This window comes from Sciurus carolinensis, chromosome 9, assembly GCF_902686445.1.
Source record: "Sciurus carolinensis chromosome 9, mSciCar1.2, whole genome shotgun sequence".
NCBI classification, from domain to species: domain Eukaryota; kingdom Metazoa; phylum Chordata; class Mammalia; order Rodentia; family Sciuridae; genus Sciurus; species Sciurus carolinensis.
The window spans coordinates 54,555,366-54,575,200 of NC_062221.1; the positions used below are offsets into that span (position 1 = coordinate 54,555,366).

At 51.0% G+C, this 19,835-nt stretch overlaps 1 protein-coding gene across 1 annotated transcript; it reads left to right on the top strand.

Annotated features, from left to right (window-relative positions):
- Positions 1 to 542: 542 nt before the first annotated feature.
- On the top strand, positions 543 to 9,429 carry Chrd (chordin). Its single transcript, XM_047564353.1, has 23 exons — positions 543 to 764; positions 996 to 1,099; positions 1,570 to 1,699; positions 1,810 to 1,938; positions 2,027 to 2,126; positions 2,254 to 2,341; positions 2,702 to 2,843; positions 2,957 to 3,097; positions 3,178 to 3,260; positions 3,343 to 3,490; positions 3,641 to 3,747; positions 3,868 to 3,987; positions 4,793 to 4,949; positions 5,291 to 5,511; positions 5,940 to 6,053; positions 6,391 to 6,690; positions 6,779 to 6,872; positions 6,988 to 7,044; positions 7,308 to 7,411; positions 7,852 to 7,954; positions 8,287 to 8,435; positions 8,532 to 8,631; positions 8,969 to 9,429. The coding sequence occupies exons 1-23, from the start codon at positions 617 to 619 to the stop codon at positions 9,022 to 9,024; spliced, it is 2,895 nt and encodes a 964-aa protein (XP_047420309.1). The 5' UTR covers positions 543 to 616; the 3' UTR covers positions 9,025 to 9,429.
- Positions 9,430 to 19,835: the final 10,406 nt, after the last annotated feature.

Genomic DNA, 19,835 nt, shown 5'->3' on the forward strand with positions numbered 1-19,835 from the left:
GACCAAGCCTTGGCCCCTCCCTGGCCCTGAGAATCTGGTCCTGGGCTGGACACCTATCTCCTGGTCCAGCCGCTCTGTGGCCGCCGGCAGCTGGGGGCTCCGGCCCGCCGCTCCTCCCCTCTTCGCGCCCCCTGGTTCTTCCCCTCCCCCTCCCCCTTCGCTCCCCCTTTCCCTCCAGCCCCTCCCTCCCTCCCCTACCCGGTCCCAGCCCCTCCCTCCCCTCCCCCACTCGCGATCCGGGCCGCTGCCGCTGGGCCGGACCCCCCGGGCTCAGCCCGGCCCCTCGCCGAGCCGCCGCCGCCGCCCCGTTTGCTGAGGAGGAGGCCCCCGGCCGGGGCGCCGGGCGCCGGGCATAAAACGGGCCGGAGCCGGCGCCCGGGGCACTAGAGTCGCGTACGGCCCGGGTCAGCGCCCGCCCGCCCGCGCTCCTCCCGGCCGCTCCTCCCGCCCCACCCGGCCCGGCGCCGACTCTGCGGCAGCCCGACGAGCCCCTTGCAGCACTGCCCCGGCCCTGGCCCCGGCCCCCTCCCGCCGGACCGCCCCCGGCCCGGCCCTCCTCCCTCCTCCCGTCCTGCTCCCTCCTCCCGCCCGCCTCCCCAGCTGTCCCGTTCGCGTCATGCCGAGCCTCCCGGCCCCGCCGGCCCCTCTGCTGCTCCTCGGGCTGCTGTTGCTCGGCTCCCGGCCGGCCCGCGGCGCCGGCCCGGAGCCCCCCGCACTGCCCATCCGTTCCGAGAAAGAGCCGCTGCCCGTTCGGGGAGCGGCAGGTAGGTGGGCGCCCGGGGGGAGGCGCGGGCGGTGAGTCCGGTTTTGGGCAACTTCGCACCCTCCGGGAGGGGACCCCGGGCGCAGGTGGCTCGGCGCAGCGGGCGGGCTGGAGGAGTGGGCAGGGCCGCCTGGTACGTTGTGCCAGGGAACCCAGGGCCCGACCGGCAGCCCCCAAGGCGGGCATACTGCACGAGCGGGACAGCGGCCGCTAGCCAAGCCCGTCCCCGCAGGCTGTTCCTTCGGCGGGAAGGTCTATGCCTTGGACGAGACGTGGCACCCAGACCTGGGGGAGCCCTTCGGGGTGATGCGCTGCGTTCTGTGCGCCTGTGAGGCGGTGAGTGGACACTACGGTCGCCGCCCGGGCTCTTGAGGGTCGGGTACCTCTGGGGTTCTGAGACGTCGGAGTGGACTCTGGGTTGCTCAGGAGGAAGAGACTGGTCCGCAGATATTTGGGATGAGTTTTCTGGTGGAGGAAGCTGGGATCGCCCCCTTCAAGTCTCAGGTGTTGACTATTATTGATCGCTCACTTCGTGTCGGGTTCTGAGTCAACTACCTTTCCTCTATCTCTTAACTACCATTTCAACTTTGCTAAATAGATAACACTATTATCCCCATTTTCTAGAGTGGAACCCTAAGGCCTAAAGAGTTAAGCAACTTGTCTAGGGTCTTTCCGCCTGTAAATGTCAGAGCTTTCTGACTCTGCGGGTGGACTGAGCACAGGTCCCTGATTCTCCCTCTTTGCCCTGGGGTCTAACGGTCTGACATCTTGCATTCACTTGATTTTTCCGTGTTCTCTGAGATCAGCCACAGTGGGGTCGCCGTGGGAGGGGCCCTGGCAGGGTCAGCTGCAAGAACATCAAACCCGAGTGCCCAACGCTGGCCTGTGGGCAGCCTCGCCAGCTGCCAGGACACTGTTGCCAGACCTGCCCCCAGGGTAAGAGAGGCTCTGCGGTAAGGGGAGGGCGACAGGGTCGCAATACTAGGTACTGGGCTACATGGATTAGGGTGACCTGCTGTAGCCTGTGTCTCTTACCCCTGGCACAGAGCGCAGCAATTCGGAACAGCAGCCGCCGGGCCTGTCCTTTGAGTATCCCAGGGATCCGGAGCATCGCAGTTATAGTGATCGCGGGGAGCCGGGTGCTGAGGAGAGGGCGCGCGCTGACGGCCACACGGGTAGGAGGGGATGTGTGTGTGAGGAGTAGCCCTTGGGGCGGCGGTCAGCGATGGTTGACAGTGTCATGCTGTCTTCCTCCCTTGGTAGACTTCGTGGCGCTGCTGACTGGACCGAGGTCTCAGGCAGTGGCACGTGCCCGAGTCTCACTGCTGCGCTCCAGCCTACGCTTCTCCATCTCCTACCGGAGGTGAGAATGGGGAAAAAGCGAGGAGCCGGTCAGCAGGGGGAGGGGAAGAAGAACTGAAAGAGCTGGGTAGGGGTTTGTGGGTGGGAGACTGCTCTGGGTCCAGCCTTATTGGACCTTTCATTCCCAGGCTGGACCGTCCCAGCAGGGTCCGCTTCTCAGATTCCACAGGCGGCATCCTCTTTGAACATCCTGCATCCCCCACCCAAGATGGCCTGGTGAGATGATGCCATTTATGAGCGCTTATCCAGTCTGGGCACTGTGCTGAGAGCATGCTCTGCATTGCCTCCTTTGGTCCTCAGAACAACCCAGTGGGAGGAAGGCACTGACATTATGATGCCCATTTTACAGATGAGGGAACTGAGGCTCAGTAGCAGAATGTGATTTGTTCAAGGTCACACAGCTAGTAAGTGGTGGAGCCAGAATTTGAACCCAAGCATCTGGCTCCTGGGTGCCTTCTTAAGCTTCCTAGGAGGGCCTGGGGCTCCCTTCCATATTCCTTCCTCACCAGGCCTGGGCCTCTTAGCTGGCCTGTCTGGCATACTGTCTGAGTGGGCCTTCTTGTCTCTCTGCTACAGGTCTGTGGGGTGTGGCGGGCAGTGCCTAGGTTGTCTTTGCGGCTCCTTAGGGCAGAACAGCTGCATGTGGCCCTTGTGACACCCGCTCACCCTTCAGGGGAGGTCTGGGGGCCTCTCATTAGGCACCGGGCCCTAGCTGCAGGTAAGGGGAACATGCAGCCCCTGGATGTGAAGATCTGAGCTCTCTTTATCTGGGGACCAGGGTGGGCTGAGGAGGTACTTTCTGATGGGCTTTCACCGTCCTCCCTCCCTCAGAGACCTTCAGTGCCATCCTGACTCTGGAAGGTCTACAACAGCAGGGTGTAGGGGGCATCACCCTGCTCACCCTCAGTGATACGGAGGACTCCTTGCATTTTTTGCTGCTCTTCCGGGGGCTGCTGGAACCCAGGAGTGTGGGTAAGTGTGGCAGGAAAGTGTGAGGGAGGGCAGGGAGGGTACCTATCTCTCAGAAATGTCCACATGTATGCCCATTACAGGAGCAACCCAGGTTCCCTTGAAGCTCCAGATTCTACACCAGGGTCAGCTACTGAGAGAGCTCCAGGCCAATGCCTCAGCCCAGGTGAGGGAAGGGAGGGTCTCATTCTTGTTGCCACCTGCTCTGGCCTCTTGCTAGTGCCCACCATACCCTGCTCTGTCCCCAGGAGCCAGGCTTTGCTGAGGTACTGCCCAGTCTGACAGCCCAGGAGATGGACTGGCTTGTGCTGGGGGAGCTGCAGATGGCCCTGGAGAGGGCAGGAGGGCCAGAACTGCGCATCAGTGGGCACATTGCTGCCAGGCAGAGCTGTGATGGTGAGGCAGGGTGGGGCCTGGCGCCTGGGGTACACTCACCTGAGAGGCACAAGCAAGTGCCAGGGAGAAGGCCAGGGTGGACAGGGGAAGACATCCTGGGGTCTCAAGGTATGAGGGGCCACATGGTAAGCCTGTCTTGCCCCTCTACAGTCCTGCAGAGTGTCCTTTGTGGGGCTGATGCCCTAATCCCAGTCCAGACAGGTGCTGCCGGCTCAGCCAGCCTCACACTGCTAGGAAATGGCTCCCTGATCTACCAGGTGAGAGTCAGGGACTGCAGGAGGTGGTAAGGGCAATAGGGCAGGGCCTTGACCTGTAATGGTTCAGGCCTCAGGCATTTTCTGCCAATTCATTTTGCCTTCCCCCACCCTGCCCACCAGGTACAAGTGGTAGGTACAGGCAGTGAGGTGGTGGCCATGACACTGGAGACCAAGCCTCAGCGGAGGAATCAGCGCACTGTTCTGTGCCACATGGCTGGATTCCACCCAGGAGGACACATGGTAAGGCCACAGGCAGAGCTGTGCCATAGTGCCAGGGTTACCAATGCATGGGCTGTGGAAGCCTGGTTGGATGTGCAGGGATATACAGCATCCTTCACTTACTCACAGACTCTCTTATTGATTCATTTGACACATTTTTAGTATCCCCGGGCTAGGGTCTAGAATACAAAGAAAATAAGAGGTGGGGGCTGGGCTTGGTGGTGCACTCCTGTAATCCCAGTGACTCAGGGGGCAGGAGGATCTCAAGTTCAAGGCCAGCCTCAGTGATGTAGTAAGGCCTTAAGCAACCTAAAGAGGCCTAAGCAACTTAATGAGACCATGTCTCAAAATAAAAAATAAGAAGGGCTGGGAATGTGACTCAGTGGTTAAGCACCCCTAGGTTCAATCCCTGGTCCAAAAAATAAAAAATAAAGAAAATCAGATGTGGTCCTTGTCTTCAGCAAGTTCACAGTCAAATCAAATGGAAGAAGTTAAGGAGGACAGACCATATGATAACTGTGATAGTAATGATTGCTACTATCGGACATTTCTACTGCCAGATACGGCACTGGTTATCTTATTCATAGATATATTTTCACTTTCACAGTACCCACTTACAGGTGAGGAAGTGAAGGTCCGGAGAGTTAAGTAACTCTTCAAGGTTGTTACATAGCTAGGAAGTGACAGAGGAGAGACTTGAAACTGGGCTTGCAAAGTTCTTATCCAGTGTTACTGGTGTGTAGAAATGTGTATGGTGTAGCGGGGCACAAAACGTGGAAAGGGCTTGTGTGAAAGCTGAGGGGGCTCATCCTTTTTTGCCCCCCAGGCTGTGGGTGTCTGCCCTGGGCTGGGTGCCCGAGGGGCTCATATGCTGCTACAGAATGAGCTGTTCCTGAATGTGGGCACCAAGGACTTCCCAGATGGAGAGCTGCGGGGGCATGTGGCCACCCTGCCTTACAGTGGGCACAGTGCCCGCCATGATAGTGAGTGTTCCAGGGTCTGCTTGCCTTTCTGTATCTTCTGACTTGTGACTAAGGCGTGAAAGGGATGGTGCCAGAAGACCAGAGCCTGGAGTGTCTTTCTCTGCCTGAGATTCAGATTGGCATCTGGAGAGGGTGGGAATGTATAGGGGGGGTCCTGCTAGCAGACCCTCCCTGTTGCCATAGTGTAGGAGTCTAAATCTTGGTGCTCCCAGGCCTGGACCCATAGACAGTGCCTTTCAGCTTTCAGAGTCTATGGTGGAGGAGAAGGGGAATGCTGGGAGTAAGGGGTTGCTCTAGGCCACCATCTCATCTGTTGCCTTTACTCTTGTCTCTGGACCCAGTATTGCCTGTGCCCCTGGCAGGAGCCCTGATGCTGCCTCCTGTGCAGAGCCAGGCAGCTGGGCATGCCTGGCTTTCCCTGGATACACACTGTCACCTGCACTATGAAGTGCTGCTGGCTGGGCTTGGTGGCTCAGAACAGGGCACTGTCACTGCCCATCTCCTTGGGCCTCCTGGAATTCCAGGGCCCCGGCGGCTGCTGAAGGGATTCTACGGCCCAGAGGTGAGGGCTGATTGTGGGAGGCAGCTTGGGAAATCGCTTTTCAGCTTGAAGGGTTGGGGAAGCAGACAGCAGGCAGCCTGGTATTACAGAGGGGTATGGGCTTGGGATTCAGGCACGTCTTGGTGTGAATCTGACTCAGCCTTTCATTACGCATTCTCCTTTCTGAAGGAATCCCTTGGATAGTATGTAATATCCTGGTACTCCAGAGGGGTAGTGGGATGGCCAAACCACCTGAACTAGGTTGGGCTTCTGTGCACTTGGAGTCAGGAAGACCTGGTTTCCAAGCTCCACACCATTGCTGATCGACTTCGTTACTCCAAAGAACTTATTTAATCTTTCTGGGTCTCATTTTCTTTGTCTGCAAACTGGGGACAGTAGGTTCAGTCCTAAAGTGCCTTATACTCATCCCTCATTCTGTCTACCTGTAGGCCCAGGGTGTGGTGAAAGACCTGGAGCCTGAGCTGCTGCGGCACCTGGCACAGGGCACTGCCTCCCTGCTGATCACCACCAAGGGTAGCCCCAGAGGGGAGCTTCGAGGGCAGGTTGGTGGGCATTGTGGGCAGTGGGGATGGGCAGAGGGACTGGCCCTGTGTTCCTTTGTACTAGTCACTTACTCTCTCTGAGCCTCCAGTGGGGTGGGGTGAAGGGAGTAGTATCAAAGTCTGGCTGGTGGAGAGGATGAAGCCACACAAAGCTCCCTGAGGAGGCTGGCAGCCCACCGACTGGTCCCTGCAGCTGGGATGATTGCTGAGGCTAATAGCTTTCCCCTGGGCGCCCTGGTGCTGAGGGGCGGAGGTGTCTCCTGTCCGCTGGCCAACCCGGGCAGGCGGAGGCAGGAGGGGGAGCCTGGATGCTGTCTCAGTCGGCCTCTCCTCCCAGGTGCACATCCGCAACCAATGTGAGGTGGGCGGCCTGCGTCTGGCTGCGGCCGGGGCCGAGGGGGCGGGGTCTCCTGGCGTTTCGGATGCAGTCGCTGCTGCGCTGCCAGCGCTGCCCGCGCAGCCCGCTCAGCCCGCTCAGCCCGCGGTCCCCGACCCTGAAGCCCCAGCGCCGGCCAAACCTGGAGGCCCTGGGAGGCCCCGAGACCCCAACACGTGCTTCTTCGAGGGGCAACAGCGCCCGCATGGGGCTCGCTGGGCGCCTAACTATGATCCTCTTTGCTCACTCTGCACCTGCCAGGTAGGAGGCCCCGAAAGGGCTCAGTTGAAGCCTCGGGTCTGGGGCTAGAAGCCCAGCACCCCGTCAACGCTCCCGCTTCTCTCTGTAGAGACGAACGGTGATCTGTGACCCGGTGGTATGTCCACCCCCAAGCTGTCCACACCCGGTGCAGGCACCTGACCAGTGCTGCCCCGTGTGCCCGGGTGAGTTCCCTGCAGGGAAGGAGAGGCAGTGGAGGGGCCGTCCTTGGGGTTGCTTCCTCTAGGGAAGGATGGAGGGGTGGTCATCCTCTACCTCACCGTTTCTTTGGCTTTACAGAGAAAAAAGATGCCAGAGAGCTACCAGGGCTGCCAAGGAACCGGGACCCAGGAGAGGGTGAGCTGGAAGAGTGCCTGTAGAGTTGGAGGATCCAGAGGAGCCATTGGGTTGGAACAGGAGGGGAAAGGGAGGGGAAGAGTGTACGTGTGTGGGGGTGAAGGGTACAGTTTCCAAGTGACACCCGACAGACCTCATTAGTGTTACCGGTCGCCTAGGCCCTTGGGTTAGCTAGTGTGGGGCTGCCCTGAAGCTCAAGCCTTGGTTGTGGGCCCAGCTGATGAGCTCAATACTAATGACAGCTGGGCACTGTCCCCCACCAGGCTGCTATTTTGATGGTGACCGGAGCTGGCGGGCAGCGGGTACCCGGTGGCACCCCGTCGTGCCCCCCTTTGGCTTAATTAAGTGTGCTGTCTGCACCTGCAAGGTATGGCTGCCCAATCTTCTCTGGTGCCATAACCCAGCGGGGTCTGCAGAGATGGGGAGGGGGTTGCCATCCTTGGTGAGGAAGGTTCAAGGATGAAAACACCATCAGAAAAATCCCTTGAGTTTTGAGAGCTGGCTTCCGGCTTCCTGTAGCAGAAGGGAAATGCTGACCTGGGTGTGAAATCTACCTCTGCTCCCTGACTGGCCTCATGTTTCTGAACCTCCCTGAGTCTCTCCCTTTCCTCTCCTGTAAGCAAATACAGTGGTACCTACCTTGCAGGGTACAATGAGGATCTGAGTTCAGGTATATAAAGCAAGCCCAGGCCTCTGAATAAAAGGCCACACATATATTTTATTTGAGGTGGGAAAAGGAGAGGGAGAAAAGAAGAAGTTTATGTGTCCTCCCTTCTTCCTGACCCTCCACTCAATGGATCTCTACAGGGGGGCACTGGAGAGGTACACTGTGAGAAGGTGCAGTGTCCTCGGCTGGCCTGTGCCCAGCCCATCCGCGCCAACCCCACTGACTGCTGCAAACAGTGTCCAGGTGAGGGACTTGGGCACTGAGGCCTCACTCTTAGGATTGGGGCCAGCCTTGACTGGGGTGAGGAGGGGCATGGTGAGGGTGAGGGGAAGGGGCTTCTCAGCTACTTCAGCATTGACGGAGCACTACTCTGTGTGTAGCCTGGAGCAGAGCTCTAACTGCAGTGGGAAGAATGTGCATGTACAAGTGGGGTGTGATGGGCTTCAGTTCCTGCCCTGTCCATCCATCTATCCATCACCTACTCAGTGCCAGAAACTGCTAGGTTTGGAAAATTCAAAGAGGAATAAAAGCTGGTTGGCCCTTCAGGGTTGACCCATGCCTCTTTCTGCCAACAGTAGGGCCAGGGGCCCAGCTGGGGGATCCCATGCAGGCTGATGGGCCCCGGGGCTGCCGTTTTGCGGGACAGTGGTTTCCAGAGAGCCAGAGCTGGCACCCATCTGTGCCCCCCTTTGGGGAGATGAGCTGTATCACCTGCAGGTGTGGGGTAAGTGGGAGCCTGGTGAGGAGTAGCTATCCAGGGAAGGCAGACTCCTGGAGGTGGGCCCTGTGGACCCTCAGCATCTACTCTATCTTGCACCAGGCAGGGGTGCCCCACTGTGAGCGCGATGACTGTTCACTGTCATTATCCTGTGGCTCGGGGAAGGAGAGTCGATGCTGCTCCCACTGCACACCCCGTCGGCGTAAGTGAGGGTGGCCAGGGAACCTGGGGAGGGAAGGGAGCCCCTGTGGTGCCCGAGCCATGCAGTCTGCATCGCAGGTGCCTTCCTAGTCTACCTTCATAAGGTGGTCATCGGGTGGGGGCTATTATCACCATTTCTATAGAAATGAGATTTCTGAAGCTCAGGGCAGTTAAGCAACTAGGCTTGGATCACACAGTTGGTATGTACTGACTTGCTTGGAAAATTCTGACCTGTCTGGGCCCAGAGCAGAGATGCTCTGCTTGGCCCCTATATGACTTTCTCCATGTCATCCTGTTCCTGCTATCCTCCTCCAACATCTACCTGCTTCCGTCTGCAGCAACCTCTGAGACCAGGAGTGTTCCAGAGCTGGAGAAAGAAGCTGAAGGCTCCTAGGGAGCAGCCACAAGGCCATATGACCAAGAGGACGGGGCCTGAGCTGGGGGAAGGGGTGGTGCTGAGGACCCCGCATTCTCCTCTGGGGAAGCCCAGTGCCTTTGACTCCTCTGTTTGGCCCCTTCTCCCTCCCCCTCTACCTCTGGGAACCACAGCTCCGCAAGGGGGAGAGGCAACTGGGCAGGCCAAGGTCATATCCACTCCAGCTTCTGCCTTGTTACGGTCTGGCCCTGGCCTAGAAGCCCACCCCTTTCCTTCTGTACATAATGTCACTGGCTTGTTGGGATTTTTAATTTATCCTCACTCAGCACCAAGGGTTCCCCCACTCCACTCCTGCTGCCCCTGAGCTGAGCAGAGTCATTATTGGAGATTTTTGTATTTATTAAAACTTTTTTTTTTTTTTCAGTCTTTGGGCTTGCAGTGGGCTCTTTGTAGCTAGGGACCTGAGTGGGCCCCAGTGGAGAAGGGTCTGAGAGTAGGAAGTGAGAGCGGGGAGCTCTGGCTCTAGTGCCTTTCCTCTGACCTCCTAGAACTGGCAGAGTCCTGGAGAGGCAACAGGATGGTGCAGCAACCAGCTGGCCTGCCTGAATTCTGCAGGGGGTTGGGGATGATCCTTGAGATAGACTGGAACCTCCAGAGCCCAGGCAACCTTAAGCAAGATTTAGACTCAAGTTTAGTCACCCAGGGTTGGCATTTTTGCTGGCTCCATGTTCGAAGTTGCTCCAAAGAGAGAAAAATGTCACTTACCTTTACTTTCCTTGTCTAAAGCAAGGCACACACTTTGCTGTTATTCTTTCCTGGAAATGAATTGTGTTCTGCACCCATTCTGGGGCAAATCCAGATCTGAGTAGACTGGGATCCAGTTCTTGGCTGAGCTTATCTTGAGATCAAGTGATGTGATGTGTACCACCCCTGTCCCTTTCCACCTTTCTCCCCTTAACCCCTTACTCCTGCCATTGGGAACTGGGCATTCCCACAGGCTTTACAGGCTCTAGGGACATAAGCATATCAGGACAGAAATCTAACATGTGTGTACCTGCAGATCTGTTTTGTGCAAGGTTAAACGAATCTGGGATTTTATGATCTAGTAGAGCAGAGTGAAAGGGAGATGATAGCTTTTTATTTAGTGTTAGGCCATATGTGGTTAAGCAGTTACTGTCTGAGTCCATCAAAACCTCCAGTTTCCAGTTCTTCTGTTAACTAGCTGAATTATTTCACTTCCACAAACCCTTTTCCTTTCTGTAAAGCAGATACCTTCCCCATGGGATACTATCAGAACAGGTGCTTGTTCAGCTCAGTGCCTGGCACATATTTGTTGGAAAAGGTACTCTAGCTGCAGTGGGACTTTTGGAGGTGTTCGGCAAGGAGAAATGTGGGGAAGAGAGTGGCAATGGGCGTCCATTACATTTGGCATGATGTTTGTGGAGGGGTTAGGCTGAGGATGGAGGGATGTTAAAGGTGGAGATAACTGGACTTGGGCCAGGGCCTTGGCCTGTCATGGTAGGAGATTATGAGGGCCAGATAGGGATGAGAGAGCAACAGGATTCAGCATGGGGTTAAATGCAGGAAACTAAGCACAATACCAGCCATGGTGTAAAGGAGGATTTGGTCTGAAAATGGATGCTGACAGTACTGTCTTCCCTGAAGGAATCACAGAGTTGGGTCACCACAGGGTGGCTCAGTGGGCTCCATGAGGTAGAATCTTATTCCACAGATCCTGAATTGCAGGCACCTAGCAGGGATTTGGAGCAGGCCTCTGGATGTCAACTGAGCAAATGAGTGAACAGCTGATGGATCAGGCAGAGTTGTATCCTCTTCAGACAAGTCTTTGAAACACCTTTCCCATCCTACCCTGCATTCCAACCAAAGCTGGCTACCCTGCCCAAGCCCCAGGGAGCTGTGGTGACCCAGGAAGTCCAGTCCTTTGCATTTAGTGAGGGACTTGATGTCAGGCTCCTTGGAGTCCTGGTGTGCAGAGACCTCAAGGGGGCACACCGTCCACTTCCCTTTGGACAACTAACTACACATCATCAGAAACCACACCACATCCTAACACAATGAAACCCAAGGAAGACCAGTTTTCCTGGGTATCTCAGAGTCTCAAAAGCATAACTGGTAGGATTTAAAATTTGATCTCTAATGCTGGGAACAATGAAGTCTTCTACACTGTAGAGGGTTTGACTGGACTTCTCCAGCAGAAAGGCAGAGGTCGTACATAGATGCTCTGAGTGTCTGGTCAAAGAGGATGGTTCTGATACATTTTTTTTTTTTAAAAAGAAATCTTTGATGTTTAGTCTTCTAATTCAAAATGTTCTTCTGGTGAATGCATGAACCCCCTTTCACGCATTCCCGTGGCACTCTTTATTCATGATTTTCTATGTGAAATCCAGGTTTGGACATGTCAGGTGATGAACAATCACTAGTTTGGAGCTGTGGTATGATGGGCTGCTGGCAGCCATCAGCTCATTTTTGGCCAAGTCACCAGAGCAATGTCCATGTGTTTGCATAATTTATGATAGTGACTTATGAAGAGTAGTTTTCAAAGTATAACCATAGACTTATTACCTCCAAGCAGAGGGAGAGTTGAGGGGGTACCCAGGCACCTACTGGGAGTGGGGGTCCAGGGCCCACACTCTCATGACAGACGCTCAACCACTAGCAAAGACTGCATTCTGAAGACCAGTTGGTTGTTTTCAAAAATTTTTTTCTGAACTACAGTTTTTTTGCATTTCCCCCCTTTATCTTTTATAAGAATAATGGCAGATAGAAAAAACAAAAGTGACACTCTGACACATTAAAAGTGACAGAAGAGCTCTCACAGAACTGGGACAAGGGAGGCTTTCACTGGGCCTGCCAGAAGAGACACATTTTAGCTTGTCACATTTTAAGGTGGTCCAGAGATGTGTGAAGAAGACATGTATGGGATGCATAGACATGTTGTATGTCGTGTCTGCGTACGTGGTCTATGTCACACCATTGCTACAGATGACAAAAAGGGAGGGCTTCTTGGCATTCTGGAGTGATTTTAGTGCTCTGCCCCTTGTACCATTGTTTGACTTTGACACTGGTTTCATGTATAAAGAGGGCTGTCAGAATTGTTTTTGCTCCTCTTAAAAGTAAATTTTGTGAATAATTATGGTAGTATGAAAATATGTGAGGAAGAAAGACTAATTTGTTTGTTACTCCAATCCTAGGTAACAGTTTTCCAAAAAGCCCACTGAGTAGTTTTCTAAGTTGTGGTTTGTTAAAATACTCAGTTGCCCAGATCCACTCTCATTCTGGGTCCTGCCCCTGCAGTGCTTGGGTCCCCACTGTGAGGTGGCTGTGATGTCACAATTTGGGGTATTTTTGTGGCAGCCTCTGGAGCTAGATCACATGCTGTGGAGCACAAGTGTGGGTACTCCGATCTTTGGCATTGAAAACGACTGGGGAGCTGGGCACAGTGGGCCACGCCTGTGATCCCAGCAGTTTGGGAGGCTGTGGCAGGAGGATCTTGAGATCAAAGCCAGCCTCAGCAAAAGCGAGGCACTAAGCAACTCAGTGAGACCCTGTCTCTAAACGAAATACAAAATAGGGCTGGGGATGTGGCTCAGTGGTTGAGTGCCCCTGAGTTCAATCTCTGGTACCCCAAACAAACAAAGAAAATGGCTATGGAGGCACAAAAAAAGAAAAAAAAAATCCTCAACAGCTCAGAGGATCTGGCAAATTGATATCTGGTGACCTGATTTTCAGCAAAATCAGGTGACTAGAGGCCACCAGTGGGTTCCCAGTTCCTCGACTGATGGATTTAGGGTGGGCTTGGAGGTTGTCCTATCCTCATGTGGCAGCAGAGCCCCCAGGGGGAAGGTCTCCTGGCAACCAGGGCCCCTCCTCTTGGGAGGTGTCATTCCCACTTTCTTCGTCTTCTTGCCTTCACGGCTCTGGTTCATGGTTGAGCCACAGGCTCTTTGTGAGATTCCAGAGTTTCTCCTCCTCTTTTGGAACCGCCTGCATCCTGCTGCTCTTTGGGATAGAGGCTCGCTCACTCGTGTGCGGTGGGACAGTTGAAGGGGAACAGCTTGATGAGCAATGCATGGGTCCTTCTTCATTCAGGAGCAGAAAGACTGCTGCCTAGGTTTTGGGAAGACAACCCGCCAAGTACATGTTCTTTCAGCCCAGCCAGCTGGTGGACCTCATGAATCTGACGTGGCTGGCCAAGAAGCACATGAAACTGGAGCAGGTGGCCATGGCTGTGACTTTCCACATGCATGGCAAGAACACCCATGTGATGACATATGCAGCCTGCTGCCACTGCCCACATTCCTGATGATCCTGGGGTTTTGAACATGGAGGTCTGGGTCCCTGAGAAACTCCCACTTTGAGGGAAAGTGAGGAAGGCCAGGGACATTCTGTCTTACATGAATATAAAAAAGTAAAGAACTAGTCCTTTAAAACAAAACATCTGTCAGGGCTGGGGTGTGGCTCAGTGGTAGAGCACTTGCCTAGCATGTGTGAGGCACTGGGTTCGATGCTCAGCACCACATATAAATGAATAAATAAAACAAAGGTATTGTGTCTACCTACAACTAGAGAAAAATTATTAAGAAAATCTGACTCATTATTGCTAATTTTTTGCATATAAGAAAAGCCTTTGAGAACAAGGATGCCTAAGATTTATGTCTAAGTTATTCACATTGCTATGACGTAGACCTGGAGCTTCCAGCTTTGCAAACTTTATCATGCATTTGAATCATCTGGGGGTCTTGTTTAAATGCAAATCCTGATTCAGAAGGTCTGGGGTGGGGCCTGAGATTCTGCCTTGCTGTCAAGTTCCCAGAGGATGCTGATGCTGCTGGTCCAAAGAAGATGCTCAGTACGTATTAGTCACGTGCTTAAACAATACATGAAATCTTGATGACATGGCAGATTCTGCTGAAAATATGAGTGAGAAACTGTCTACAGCCCTGCTACTCATATGGGTCCTGCCTATGTGGAATTTATGATGTAGTGGGAGAAGACAGTTAATAGATATCTTAGCTTTCTGTAACTGTAACACAATACCCAAGATAATCAACTTAAAAGGAAGAGAGTTTTCTTTGGCTGACAATGTCAGAGGTTTTGGTACATGATCATTGACCCTGTTGCTTTGGGCCTGTGGTAGCACAGTACATGGTGCTGGGAGTGCATAGTGGAGGAGGACTGTTCACCTCGTGGTGACTGGGGAGCAAAGAGAGACAACAAAGGGATTGGGGTCCCAATATCCCCTTCAAGGGCACACCCCTGATGACCTAACTTCCTCTCACTAGGCCCCAACTTCTGAAGATTCCAGCACCTTCCAATAGAGCCACAGACTGGGGACCAAGTCTTCAACATATGGATCTTTGAGGGATTATCCAGATCCAAATAAATTGGTTACAGAAATAAATAAAATGTAGAAAAGACAGTGCTTTGGAAAATACAGCTGGAGAAGGGAAACTGGGTGTACCAAGGGAAAAGGAGCTGGATGAGAATACCCCAATGAGGTGACATTTACATAAAGACTTGAAGGAGAGGGGAGGAACCAGGGGAATACGCAATGATTTTATTTTAAATTATGAATGTGGCTAAGTTCCTTGTCAGGAAAAATGAAGGGAAGACACCTGCCATAATTATGAGATTCATGTGAAATCAATAGATTAGTAGATATCAGAGCTGAGTCAGAGAGAACACTGAGAAAGTCAGCCCCTTGGGGTATTCATAATTGAGCAGAAAGTCTTGACTTAATCATATGCAAATCTCAAAGGACATTGTGCCTCATCTAACATTTAAATTATGTACTATATAAAGATGAAATATGAACAGAGGAAGTGTTAAAGAAATAGCTATTACCAGATATAGTTAGGTCCCATACATTAATGTGCCAATTTCTGCTTACCTGAGTTTGCTCATAGGATACAACCCACCCAGGTATTTGGAAGTTAGAAGGAGAAAGAAGGGAGGAGGATTTATCCAGAACTAGGAAAGGGAACTATCACACAATCTATACTTAGGAAGAGTTGTAATTTAAGCACATATTTTGTGGTCAGAAATGTTAGAGGCCATGCTGGATGTGGTGGCACATACCTGTAATCCCAGTTGACTCAGGAGGCTGAGGCAGGAGGATTCCAAATTTGAGGCTGATCTCAGCAATTGAGGGAGGCTCTAAGCAAATTAGTGAGACCTTATCTCGAAATAAAAAATAAAAAGTAAAAATGACTTGAGGTATGGCTCAATAGTAGAACGTCCCTGGGTTCAATCCTCAGTTCTGCAAGAAAAAAAAAAAAAAAAGAGGCCAAAATGCCACATATGTAGCATAAAGAGGCATCCTGGTCGACAGATAAGGCAGGCTGCAGTTTGAAAATCACTGGCTGTTACCTAAGGAAGCGCTATACTAGAAGACACATGAAGTTCCTGGAAATTCTGAGGAAAGGGGTTAATGGGGAAAAGGGGGAGCAAAGGAAAGAGGGTGAGGGGCAATACCTGGTAGACATCTTGGAAGGACAGACCCCAGATGTGGAAGGACAAAAGATGCTTCACTTTCCTGCAGCAGCTCCAGCAGCTGGAACGGGCCCAGCCCACTCGTACTCCCAGGCAAGTGGGAGCCCCCTGGGGAGAGGCCCAGCACCCCTCTTCCTACTCCCTCCCACCCCAGTCCCAGGAAGTCTACGTCAGATTTACTGTCAGGACCCACCCCGGCTCCTTTTGGCAAAAGCTTGGCTGCACCTGCTGGCTGATGCCTGGAATTCTTTAGTAGAGGCTTTTTTTTTTTTCCCTTTTTCTTTTCTTTTCTTTTCTTTTTTTTTGTTTCCTTGTGAAACAGGAAGATGGGAGTTTTAAAATGCTAATGACTGGTTAGATCCTAGGTCATCTGCTGAAGTACAATCTGTCAGTCAACAAGTGTCAGTGATAATTGTCAGGGTTAGAGAAAGGAAGAGATGACTGAGGAGTGAGTGAGGAGAGGTAGGGAAACGGGACCTCACAGCCAGGTTTCCAGGAAGGGACAAGAGCCAGCCTATTTACCTTCAACAGCTCCAGCGGGGGATAGTCACTGTGCGGAGAGGAATTTCTGTCCTGCACATCTGTGCACTTGCCCAACTTAGCGGGAACTCTGCCACTCAGACATATGATTCACATCAACTGTGTTTTTCATGAGTTTGAGAGTTTTTTTTTTTTTTTTTTTTTTTTTTTAAAGCAAGGTTGACGTCATTATGAAGGAACTTTTTTCTCATAGGTTCTAGACGAGGTCCCACTGACAGTGGCATCAGGAAACCCTTCAGAAGTAGCTCCCTTTCCAAAACCCTTCCTCCAGAGATAGGCCAGGGGACTTCTAACAGGAACAAAAGAAATAGTGTTTTATTTTTATCTGATCATAATGTAATGATTCCTCATTATAAGAGTTTTGGGAAACAGACCTATATAAATGAAGAGAAATTTAAGTTAATAACTTTAGAAAATTAAAACTCTAACTCAGAATGATCCAATCTCATTTACTTTTGATTTACCCCTTGCTTCTCCCCCATCCCTGCTCCCGTGAATTAATAGACTGCGATTTGTTTCAAAAATTTAGATGAGACTTTTAGTGAACCATATCTCAAAAATTTAAAAAAAAAAGTTTGCTTGAAGTAGAAAATTTGGTAAAAAAAAAAAACAATCAAATGAATAATAAAATGAAACAAAACAAACCAAGAAGAGTTCTTTGTGGAGATTTTTTTGGGGGGGAATGTTTTCTTTCTGTGTGCTTTTTGAGTTATTGTTTAGTGTTTACATCCCCTTTCCCTTGCTCTGCCTTATTATCACGAATATCATGGGCTTTGGCCTGGAATTGTTGGAGGTTTGAGAGAGAGAATGCCCGCCCATGCGCAAGGCCCTGGGTTCCATCCCCAACACCTGAAACAAACAAACAAACAAACAAACAAACAACCCAAAACCACTACAAGAAGAAGACAGTGCCGCTCGGGTCTGCTGGTTTTGCTCGTCTGGATGAAGCCAGACGCACACGTCTGCGCCATCTTGGTGGGCAGACCACCTTGGCACTGGCTTGACAGCAGAGCAGACTCTTGGCGACAGCGCCTCAGATGGAGAAATGAGTTTGGACACCTCCAAGAAAACCACAGTCGGGAGCAGCGGGGAGCCGGCAGGCAGCCGGCAAGGGTTGGCTTTCCAGGGGTGGCTGCAGCCAGAGGCAGTGTGAGATGCCCCTCCTGGGGAGGCGGGGCCGCCCCGGAATCAGCCAAAAGCCGCCCTGAGGCTGGCCGCGCTCTCTCCCCGCATAGCTGTGGTTACCTTGATGTTTTGCGATGTGTGTCTTGGTGTTGGTTGCCAAGAAGACGCAGCTGAGGCCAGGAGCGCCCGCGCTGGTTTGTGATCCTAGCGACCCAGGAGGCTGAGGCAGGAGGATCACATGTTCGAGGACAGCCTTGGCAGTTTAGCAAGATCCTGTCTCAAAATGAAAAAGTAAAAAGGTCTGGGGATGTGGCTCAGTGGTTGAGTGTCCCTGGATTGTGAGGAAAAGGGAGGCATTTTTGGGCAGGGGAGTCTTCTGAGGGGGAAAAATAAATCTTACTTTTCTAGTGAACTATTTGCTCACATGAGTACCATGTATCACCTCAGTTTACTTACTTGTGAATAGTCTCAGAAATATGGCAAGTCTTGAACTGGCAGCAGTTTGGTAGAGGGGTTTGAATCCAAGGACCAAAACTTGTTGGTTTTGTGATTTTGGGCTCGTCTAAACCTCTGTTTCCTACAAAATGGTGATGATAATGGTTGCCTGTGTGATTGCTGTATGCACTATAGAAATGTCTGTAATGTGCTTGGCATATAGTTGGCACTCAATAGCTTCCCTGTAATTGAGTCTGATAATGGGTGTGAGGATCATTAGGGAGGTGTGAAGTGTTCTGCATGCCCATGAAAGGGTGAGGTCATTCTGGGGTGGAGGGAATGAAGCACTCGGGCTTCCATTATGTGATGGGATAAAAATTACCACCGTGGGTGTGACCGCAACCTTTCTACCTTTGGCAGCCTGTCAGAAAGAGAATCCTCTGTGGCCAGTCTAATCCTTGACCTCCTTTCCAACCTCAGAGGAAGCATTTTCTTGCTGGGAGTGAGACTAAGTGAATCCACCTAATCAAATGACAAGAGAGGCGGGGTGCAGGGGTGGAAGCTCTTTTGTTGGAGGTGGTGGGGTCGTGGAGCCGTGTGCAGAAGCCTATGAGGGCCAAAAGAGGAGTCTATATAAGAGCAAAGAGACTCTAGCATGTTCCTGTGGACTGTGTTGAAAGGTTTCCCTTAATATCTTTCAAGAGATGAATAAAAAATGGAACTCTTTTTTTTGTGATACAATATATGTGCATAAAATTAAGATGCACTGCTGGGCTTGGTGGTGCATGCCTATAATCCTAGCGACTTGAGAGGCTGAGGCAGGAGGATTGCATATTCAAAGCCAGCCTCAGCACTTAGTGAGGCACTCAGCAACTTAGTGAGACCCTACCTCAAAGCAAAAAATAAAAAGGGCTGGGGATGTGGCTCAGTGGCTAAGCACCCCTAGGTTCAATCCCCAGTACCAATAAAAAATAAATACATAAAATAAAAATTTAAAATGTACCTTTTTAATCATATTTAGGTATATAAATCAGTGGCATTAAGTATATTCACAATGTTGTGTTCATCACAATCATCCAATTTCAAAACTTTTTCATCATCCCAAACAGAAATTATTAAACAATAACTTCCTGGGAAGGGGGTGTGGCTCAGGTAGAACACTTGCCTAGCACACTCTAGGCCCTGGGTTTGATCCCAAGATATTAAAAAAAAAAAAAAAAAACAATAATAACTCCTCATCCCACCCCAACCCTAAGTCCCTGGTAACCTCTATTCTACTTGCTGTCTCTATAAATTTACTTCTTTTATACTCTAGTTACCTATACAAGTAGAATCATACAATATTTGTCTTTTATGTAGGGCTTATTTCATTTAGCATAATATTTTCAAGTTTCATCCATGTAGTAGTGTGTGCATCAGAATTACACTACTTTTTAAGGTTGTATAGTATTCCATTCTATGTATATGCCACATTTTGTCCATTCATCTTTTGATGGACATGTGGGTTGTTTTTACCTTTTGGATGTTATGAATAATACTGCTCTGAATATTGGTGTATAAGTGTTTGAGTCCCTGCTTTTGATTCTTTGGGTATATATCTAGAAGTGAAATTGTTGGATCATATGGTAATTCTATGCTTAGTTTTGGAATTCCTCTCTAAGTGACTTGAGCTGTCAAACTGTGTCTTTTATTCTTGTTTCTTAAATTGTTTCATTCTGTTGTAGTCCCTCTGTCTCTTTATTTCATGTCATTCCTCTATTGGAGAATCTGGATTATTTGTCTCTAGAGAATGATCCACAGTCTAGGTTTATTTGGGTGCCCACTTGTAGTGCCATTTAATTTGTCCCTCTATCCCCAATATTTTCTGTAATTTGGAAGTTAAGTATAGAGTCTCGATTAGATTCTGGTTCTGACAGGAATATTCCATAGAGATGCTCTGTATTTCCCATTGCACCAAAAAAGGAGGCACCAAATGTACTTTTAAATATAAACATAAATTTATGAGAATAAGTTTCTAAGAGTGAATTACTCAGGTATGTGGACTAAAGTCTCTTTTTTCTGTTACATGCATTTTTAAAAATAATTTTTTAAAATATTTTTTTATTTGTTCTTTTTAGTTATACCTGCCAGTAGAATGTATTTTGCATATTATACATACACGGCTGTGACATGCATTCTAAATTTTATCCATAATGTCCTGGGGTAGGAACTATCAT

What these genes read in the sequence shown, in the direction of transcription:
- Chrd (XM_047564353.1), top strand. Translation starts at nt 617, where the DNA reads ATGCCGAGCCTCCCGGCCCCGCCGGCCCCTCTGCTGCTCCTCGGGCTG. An exon ending in ATGGCTCCCTGATCTACCAG is followed by an intron (nt 3,748 to 3,867) that starts GTGAGAGTCAGG and finishes CCTGCCCACCAG; the next exon opens with GTACAAGTGGTAGGTACAGG. An exon ending in GCTCACTCTGCACCTGCCAG is followed by an intron (nt 6,691 to 6,778) that starts GTAGGAGGCCCC and finishes TTCTCTCTGTAG; the next exon opens with AGACGAACGGTGATCTGTGA.